The sequence below is a fragment of the Hyla sarda genome, chromosome 1 (genome assembly GCF_029499605.1).
Source record: "Hyla sarda isolate aHylSar1 chromosome 1, aHylSar1.hap1, whole genome shotgun sequence".
NCBI lineage: Eukaryota > Metazoa > Chordata > Amphibia > Anura > Hylidae > Hyla > Hyla sarda.
The window spans coordinates 422,161,579-422,171,026 of record NC_079189.1 but is presented as its reverse complement, the minus strand read 5'-3'; the positions used below and the strand labels follow the sequence as shown (position 1 = coordinate 422,171,026).

At 41.9% G+C, this 9,448-nt stretch overlaps 1 protein-coding gene across 3 annotated transcripts in view; it reads left to right on the top strand.

Annotated features, from left to right (window-relative positions):
• Window positions 1–9,448, top strand: part of HPS4 (HPS4 biogenesis of lysosomal organelles complex 3 subunit 2) — a 45,283-nt gene that overhangs the window by 169 nt on the left and 35,666 nt on the right. The window contains exons 1-2 of one of the 3 annotated variants that reach the window (XM_056529214.1): window positions 65–355; window positions 2,096–2,240. In XM_056529214.1, coding sequence (XP_056385189.1) covers window positions 2,200–2,240 — 41 coding nt within the window. In that variant the 5' untranslated portion in view covers window positions 65–355; window positions 2,096–2,199. Of the gene's footprint in view, window positions 1–64; window positions 585–2,095; window positions 2,241–9,448 lie in introns of those variants that run through there. The other 2 variants (XM_056529196.1, XM_056529204.1) reach the window with 2 other exon arrangements.

Genomic DNA, 9,448 nt, shown 5'->3' with positions numbered 1-9,448 from the left:
CGTTCTATCTTTTCCGTTCCCGGACGCTCTTACTGTAGCTTCCGTAATGCAAAAGGAGCCTGTCCCGGGAGAAGTGGTCTGGTGACCTAGAACAATCAATCAGCGTTCGGCTTTCACCTTCACACCATCATTGAGGGGGGTAAAAAGCTGAGCTCTGATTGGCTGCGCTTCGTCAGGGGCATATAAGCAGAGCTCTGATTGGCTGCGGTCTGTGAGGGGGAGATAAACTAAACTCTGATTGGCTGTGCTTTATAAGGACTCTAATGCTTTCTCTATATGTGGTAGACGTCTACCTGCCCTCCTCCTGGCGTGTATTACTATGTGTACAGTACTGAAGAGCAGTTACTATAGGGAGGTATAGCTAATAAACTATGTCATCGCTCATTCTATAGAATTCAGTGTGTCTGACTGATCAGGAAGTGGCTCGAGCTCCATCTAGTGGTCGGCTGTAGATATGACAGCCCAGCCATAGAGTGTTGTTGTAGGAGGGTCACGAGGAGGGTCTTGTGATCAGATTATTCCAAAAGAAAGCTCCGATACCTTCATGTCTCCTTCACAGCTGAGGCCTCTGCTGTCATAGAGAGGTGGGTACGAGATATTCTTTAAAAAAGTCAATGGGGTTCATGGATGGTTAGAGGCTCTAAGAAAGTGTTTCCCAGCTAGTGTGCCTCCAGCTGTTGTAAAACTATAACTCTCAGCATGCTGAGAGTTATAGTTTTGCAACACCTGGAGACACACTGGCTGGGAAACACTGCTGTAAGAAATGAAGCTTATATAGATATATATATATATATATATATATATACACATACATACATATACATATACACATCTTGAATGGCGACCTCTGTGGACCAAGCTGACAAAATGCTATCAGTTATATACGCTGCTGTGTGACATTTGCATTATATATATTTTGCAACCAGTAGTGTACACACAGCCAGAGCCGTCTGCATCATCTGGGGAGTTTTGATCTTATGACATTCACTGTATGATATATATATATATATATATAACATATAGCATGTTTGCTTATTCTGCCGATCAGTACCAATATAGGAATAAAACACAGCATATTGTTTTTGTTATTCTGGTCCCTTGTAACTTTGTATCATTCTGATCCCTTGTAACTTTGTATATGGAGCTTTGTGAGGGCTTCTCTTCTGTGCTGTGATCTGTAGTTCTTATCACGTGTGTGTGTGTGTGTGTGTATGTATATATAAAATATGTGTGTGTGTGTGTGGAGATATATATACACACATCTCGATAGATAGATAGATAGATAGATAGAGATATATATAGATATATATATAGAGAGAGAGAGAGAGAGAGCTCTATATGTGTGTGTGTATATGTATAGTATATGTATTCTTTTATTTTTTTTTACATTTTTTCATTACATTTTAGTCTCCGCCCCAGCCTCTCTGATGCCAGTCGGTGACTGAGGCTCTCAGCTGCAGATCTAGGTTATCTAGCTCCCTATTTTTCTGATGCCTTTCTACTGGACATACACAGCAGAATACTTTCAGCAATCTGTCCCATTGTGACAGATCATTTATTATGGAAATAAGTTTAGTCTTGAATTTGTTCTTCACTGTTTTGTTTCAGAGGATAAAGTAACCAGTCCTGATCATGAATCCAAGACTATAGAACCGCATGAGAAAAGGTCCTGAGTTGAGTTGGAATGGGTGAATAAAAGGATCAGCCTCCAAAATCTCTCTCTGGAAACCCTCATTGTCTGGGTCCAGAGGTCGGGACCTGACTAGCCCTGGTCATGTGATGATCACACTGGGGGGCAGTAGTGGCAGTACGGCACCTGTGTGATCGTCACATGACCAGGGTTGGTCATCTCATGTCCTCTGAAAGCAGACAATGAGGGTTCTTATTCAATAACTACAAGCAGACGTCTTCACAGCCTGTAGGAATTTATACACCAAGATTATTAAAGAATTTCTTCCCACAGACTGAAGAAGAGAAATTAGTGTGGCTAACTATGAATGGTTACTATATGTGCGTACGAGGTATATACAAGCCATACCCATCCTGATGCCCCTCAGTTTTTTTTTAATCTATATCTTTTTTATTATCTTGCTAGGAACACTGGAGCCATTATATTATGGGGCTATGAGGCTGCGCTGTATTTACTGTTTGCTCGTAGTGGAGAACTTGATGGCAATGGAATAACTGTGCATTAACTCCATGGCATCTCCCTTTGTTTCCGAGTCCAGACCAGTGTCATGGTGAGTAACACCCCACTGTAATGTGGAAAGAATTGTATACGTGTATATATGGATTAAAGGGGATATTCCAGGAAAAAACTTTTTTATATATATGAACTGGCTCCAGAAAGTTAAACAGATTTGTAAATTACTTCTATTAAAAAATCTTAATCCTTTCAGTACTTATGAGCTTCTGAAGTTGAGTTGTTCTTTTCTGTCTAAGTCCTCTCTGATGACATGTGTCTCGGGAAACGCCCAGTTTAGAAGCAAATCCCCATAGCTAAACTGGGCGTTTCCCGAGACAGTTGTCATCAGAGAGCCCTTAGACAGAAAAGAACAACCTTAACTTCAGAAGCTCATAAGTACTGAAAGGATTAAGATTTTTTAATTGAAGTAATTTACAAATCTGTCTAACTTTCTGGAGCCAGTTGAGATATATATAGATATAGATATAGATATATATATATATATATATATATATATATATGTGTGTGTGTGTGTGTGTGTGTGTGTGTGTATATATATATATATATATATATATATATATATATATATATAAATTCCTGCAATACCCCTTTAACTTTAAAGCTGTTTTAGCCAACTGAGAAATAGCTAAGCACAGTGTTCAGATGTTTCCACAGCAGAAAGAATGGAGCGGCGGTGTGCATGTACAACCCGCCACTCCATTCTAATGGGGGACTGAGTTCTCTAGATTGCGTGGGCTAGGGGACAACTTTCTCAGATGGGGTTTTCCAGAGGAAAAGTAATGATGACCCATTCTTGAAAAGGCTGTCAATAGCTGATTGGTTTGTTACCGGCACCCATGACAATAAGCTGTTTTGCATAATAGAGAAGGTTCCATGTAGGGGAAAGTGGTCAGATTGGTTGGGGTACTGCAGTGTACTGCAGATCTCAATGAAATGAATAGCAGCGGTGTTTCAAAATTCTGGCACCACTACTATACAGTGGGGGTTATTTACTATTGGTTTCCAGACCAATAGGTTTTATGGCGGAAACTTGGTGCACGTCACTTGCGCCAAAATCTGCAAGCAAAAAAACCCTTTCAATCTGACCATCACTCCATTTTTTTTCCAAAGGACAAAACTAAAAACCTGAAACAAAAAATGCAGAATGTAGGGAAAAATGAGCAAGTATCCTTGTCAGGAAAAAAAACCACACAAAGAAAACCCTTCTCCACTCATATATTATGTACATCCGGGTGGCGCAGCTCTGCCTAACAGCGTTAATACATTCTTCCCATTGTGTATTACGAAGTGAACCCTGCTGTGTGTCACACCATAGCAGCTGTGGTTGACGTTGGAGACATCTCTTTGTGCAGTTGGAGTTTATCATCTGAAAGCTGCCTATAATAACTCTGCTAGTTCCTGCTTTCTTACATTTATGAACCTTTACTGTCCGAGATGATTCCAGACTTGCATCACTAGTCACGTGACACATGTCCACAGCTTTATCAGAGCAATGCACCTAAAGCCACTGGAAATGAATCCTGGTAAAGAACGCAAGAACAGGCAGCAGAATTAATTTAACTTTCAGATGCTTAAACCCATCTGCAGAAATAATTTTAATTTTTAATGAATTTGTCTCCAAGTGGCAAAAGCTCTTTTAAATGGGTTTTTAGAGATCACAAAAAGAGTAATCCCTATATCAGTGGTCTTCAAACTGCGGACCTCCAGATGTTGCAAAACTACAACTCCCAGCATGCCCGGACAGCCGTTGGCTGTCCGGGCATGCTGGGAGTTGTAGTTTTGCAACATCTGGCGGTCCACAGGTAGCAGACCACTGCCCTATATTATCTACAGGATATGCCATAAACCTGTAACAACTGCACCTACCCCTGACCTCCTGCCCAGGTCCACGAGGCAGCAGAAACAGCCAAGCTCACATTGTTTCTGTGACTTTCAGCAAGTTGTATAAAGACATGTTTTTTTTGGCTGGAGGAGTTGCAGTTTTCATTTCCACTATTTTAGTATACAGGGGCACATGTGTACGGAGAGGACAAAAAAAAAGCTATAGGACGAGAGCTATTGAGGGTTATGGCCATCTTTATCTTTAGTTTGTTTGTCATCTTAACCTATCACAACCAGATGGGCCTAATGATTTGGAATTAATTTCTATTTATACCCAGTGTGGATAGCCATGGAATGAGCTGTCACTCTAGAGCACTTTGTACATTTCGTATACTTTTCCCCTTCAGTGATTTTCATTTTGCTCCAGCTAAGATCCCAGGCTCCCGTCTGCAGCTTCATCACATCACAATGATCTTCTGAAGCGCAAATGATTCTGAAAAATACCAGCATCAGTGATGATGTGCCTTTCAAGGGAAAGGACATATCTCCTTGTTACATGGAGCTATACCCCCAGATGCAACAATGAAATACTTACTGCCATCTGTAATAAGCAATCTACTTAGAACAAGCCACATGAGCTTTTGTTGGCCCTTAAAGCGTACCTGCCGTTTCAAAAGATTTTCATTTTTTACTGCATTTTTATATTTTACAGTCAAGCAAATACCAAAAAAATCTAAATTATTTAATAAAAAAATAAATAAATATTTAAATATGCAGGTTTTGATAGACCTAACCTGGTGACAAGGTTATTTTAGTGCTTTCAACGCTCTTCCTAAGCCCCTAAGAGTCCCCTGCACGGTGCACAACTATTTCTCTCTCTTATTGCCAGTAGTACACACACAGTTGCCTCCTTTCCTACTTCTCTAGCCAATCACGCTCTACACACTCTTTTCTGCTATGTCATGATATAGTGCTAGTGAAAGTGCACCAAACAGGTCTGCACTGTCCCGCGGGATGGCATAGTGCTGGTGAAATGTGCTGAAATGAACAGTCTGGCATTGTTTGGGGATGATTTACACAGTACTGTACTGTAGATGGCATATTGTGAGCAGAAATTTAGGGTTCCCCAAATAAAGGGTTACACTCGTGCTGGTGCTGTTGAGAACAATACAGCACTGTAGACATACAACAGTAGGTACACTACAAGCATAACAGTAGGTACACTACAAGCATAAGATGTTTTCCAGATCACATTACATTCGATAAAGAGATCCACGCTTGGATGACTGTGCAAACATATTTAAGGAATGACAGCTTCATCTGACAACACACACGTGCTACCTCAACCCTAGATCTACACTGCTATTTACTGAAGGGAGAGCTCACCTAAGGTTTTTGGGTATTGAGAGATGATAGGGAAGTCTTGATTTACCTTTTAGGAACAGTGTAGGTGATTTAGCAGGCAGCTTGCAAGTATATAGCCCTAGCTTTCTCTCCTGCGCACAGATACATGCTAGCCCCGGTTCCCACTTCTATTAGAGGGAAGTTATTTAAAATGACAGTAGACATTTTAGTTTGTTCTTTTTTCAAGCCGTCCCTCACAACAGCACCACATGAGATTGCCCCTTAGGCCTACATAGGAACAGGAAACAGAGAGGTTAAAAAGGTCCCTCCCCTTAAACTCACTCAGTGTTTCCTGTTCCTATGGAGTAGGGCTACAGAGAGGTTGTGTCCCTGTATGTTCCAGGTTGAGGGAATTTCGGTGGACTCTATGCAGTGGTAGGCGGTCTCATCTTCTTCCACAGCTCCTGGAGTTTATGCAGAGGACCCCATCATTATGGCTGGCCGCAGGCTTTCCCTGTTGGTTCCCCTGGCTGCTTTCTGGTTCAGGGGACATTGATTGTACATGCCTTCTGATTGGCCGGCACCATCCACTGGAGGTTGCTGCTGAAGATCCAGGGAGGAAAATGGTGCCAATTTTCAAAAGTGGAAGGATATGAAGAAGTTCTCTCTCCCGTTCATCCCTCTGTCACAATGGATTAATCTGCTGCTTCCCGCTCTGCATCTCTGGAGCATCCAGGAACCAGCAACCCAGTGAGTATCTGAACTTTAGGGGTCACTTATTTTGGGAGGGTTTTTTTTTTTTTTTTTGTTTATTCCTTTTCCTCTGTTCTTATGGGTTTCCTCTCCTTTTAGGGAGACAAGGAGGCCCTGAAGAAATAAAGGAAGTTTCTAAGGAACTTAAAATAAAGATAACATTTGCAGGACTAAAACCAAAAAAAAGAAAGTTTTTTTTAGTGTGCATGAAAACATAAAAAGTCTTCTTCTTGATGAATGGAAAGAGACAGAAAAAGGCTTCATCTATCTAAGGAGTTTCGTTCTAGGTTTCCTTTTGATGATGAGGAAGCAAAGCTTTAGATCAATATTCTGAAAATGGATGTTCAGCTTTCCAAACTAGTTAAAAAAAAAAAAAAAAAAACACCTTACCATTTGAGGATAGTTCTCAATTAAAAGATCCGATGGATCGGAAGATGGATGGGTTACGGGATTTATCTGCTGCCTTAATCAACCCCAATATTGCTTCTACTTCGGTTGCCAGATCTCTTTTTATCTGGTTAGAAAAGAGGTTGGAGAAACATCTAGCTAATAAAACCCCAAGAGAAAATATTCTAGCCTCCATACCAGTGTTAAAATTAGCCACAGCTTTTTCAGTTGATTCATCCGCAGAGTCTGTTAGAATGGCTGCAAAGTCTGCAGCCTTATCTAACTCCATTAGACGGGCTCTATGGCTAAAAAGTTGGCAGGGGGATTCCACATCCAAAAGTAAACTTTGTGCTATTCCTTTCCAGGAAACTCATTTTCATTGGACCAGTCTTGGATAAGATTCTGGAACAAACTGCAGATAAAAAGGGTTTCCTGAAGAGAAGAATCCCAAACCCAAAAGTAATTTTCATTCCTTGCCCAAGAACAGACAGTACAAAGGGAAAGGAGGTAACGGCAGATAATTACTGCTTAACCCCTTCTCTGCCGAAAAACAAGGACGTTCTTCAGGTAGGGGGAAGACTTGCTCTATTCTGTCACCAGTGGCAAATAAAAAAAAACTGTTTATTCTAAACTCTATGGAGTTCAGTTTCAGAATAGAGTTCACCTTCCATTCTCCTCTAAGATTCTGTATTGTGGCGCCCCATGGGTGCGGACCCACTGTGCCACAAGGGGCTGCTGGCCTAACTTGCAGAGTGGGCCTGGCAGATGCAGTAGATGGTGTTAGATGCAGCAGAGCTGAATTAGGTTACTTTAGCAGGCAGGTGCTGTAACAACAGCAGAGCAGGAAAGCTCAGGTGTAGCAGACTGGAACACAGCAGACAGGGACCTTCGCTGTAGTAAACTACAATGTTGCTCAGGCACCACAGGAAGGGAGGAGTGCTCTTTTATTGGTGGTGCCATGCAGGAATTGGCTGGGAATCTAGTAGGGAGTGCACACTGGCCCTATAAGTCTCATCCAGTGCTCACGTGCAGCCCCTAGAGGACAGAGGAGAAACTGCAGCCATGGCAGAAGCAGGACATGGTACAGAGAAGGCCGCCTGATGTAAGAAATAGGACACACAGTACGCAGGTGGTTTTCAACCAGCGGCGTTACATGTATTACAGATCTAGGGTCAAGATATGTAAATTTGAGGGTTTTGACAAGAATAAAAGATCCGCTGTCTCTAGGGGCTGTGTGCGGATTCCTCGGTCAGAACTAGGCCAGGGTCATTATTCCAACTTGTTCCTGGTGCCAAAGCCCAATGATTCTTTCAGAACCATTATAAATTAAAAAATGTTAACAAAGTATAAAATACAAAAGGTTTAAAATGGAGACACTAAAGTCTGCCATCCTTTTAGTTCACATAAATTCTTCATTACCAATTCAGAGCCTTGCCCCTTGGAATATCCTCGGCTCCGAGGATATTCACAAAGGTGATGGTAGAGGTTGTGGCTTTTCTAAGACTGGAAGGGTTTACCATAATCCCTTACCTTTGTACCTTGAATTATCTAAAGTTAAATGCGGTCTTCAATGCCTTAAACGCTTCAATACAACTAAAAAAGGTTCTTTACGTGAAGGTCTATTTGGACAACATAACAGCGGTGGCCTTTATCAACCATCAGGGAGGAACAAGGCACACACTACTAAAGGCTCTACCAGAAAGGATTTTTTTTATTGGCAGAAGAGAATGTGGCTTCTCTCCCGGCAGTTTATTCAAAGGGAATAGACAATCCAGAAGCTGATTTTTCTAAGCCTTCACATCTTGGATCCTGGCGAATGGGTGCTAAACTCTCAAATTTTTCCATCTGTAGTCCAGACTTGGGGTCATCCGGAAATAGACCTATTTGCAAACAGGAAAAACCGGAAGGTTCATCAACTTTCTTTCCCCCCCCTCATTCTGAGAGACAGTCCAGAGGCACTGGATGCCCTTCAGCAAGATTGGTCATTCAACCTGGCATATGCATTCCCCGTTTCCTCAGATAATGAGAGCTCTTCAGAAGATGCGGGGGGGGGGGGGGGGATTTATCTTCACAGCCCCGTTGTGGCGAAAAAGAAGTTGGTTCAGCCTGTTAAAACATCTATCTCTGGTGGACCCCATTTTTCTTCTTCTTCAGAGAATTGACCTGTTGAGCCAGGGCCCTCTTTACCACAAGGACTTAGTGAATCTTCCACTGTCGGCGTGGCTCTTGAAAGGTTTGTGCTAGAACAAAAAGGTCTCTCTAAAGAAAGTCAGACACCTTATTGAAAAGCAATAAAGATTCTACCGCCACTATCTACCTAAAACAGTGGAATAAATTCCTGTCTTGGTGTGGCTCTTCCCCCGCTGGATATTCTTAAAGGGGTATTACGGGCAAAAACATCTTATCCCCTATCCAAAGGATAGGGGATAAGATGTCTGATCGCGGGGGGCCCACCGCTGGGACCCCCTGCAATCTCCCTGCAGCACCCGCATGGGGATAGGGGATAAATGTTTTTGCCCGGAATACCCCTTTAACCTGATATCCCAAAAATGTTGGACTTTTTACAAGAAGGCTTTGAGATGGGCCTTTCTTGAGCACTCTTAGGATAAGTTTCCACTTGGTTTTTATTCCGGGAGTTTTTGAGCCAAAGTCAGAAGTGGATCCATAAGGGAGAAGTATAAATCCTTTCTTTATATGTCCTATTCCTTTTGAATACACTTCTGGCTTTGGCTCAAAAACTACAAAAACTGCCAGAAAAAAGCCATGTGGAAACTTAGCCTTAAAGTACAGACTGCAGTCTTTAGGCTGTTTCTTTGACACCTGTGTTGCAGAACATAAAAGGATTAAAAGCCATTTCTAGACTTAGACCAAAGATTTCTAACCTTACTACTCCCTGGGATTTAAATTTAGTTCTGTCAGCTATAACTCAAAAGCCCT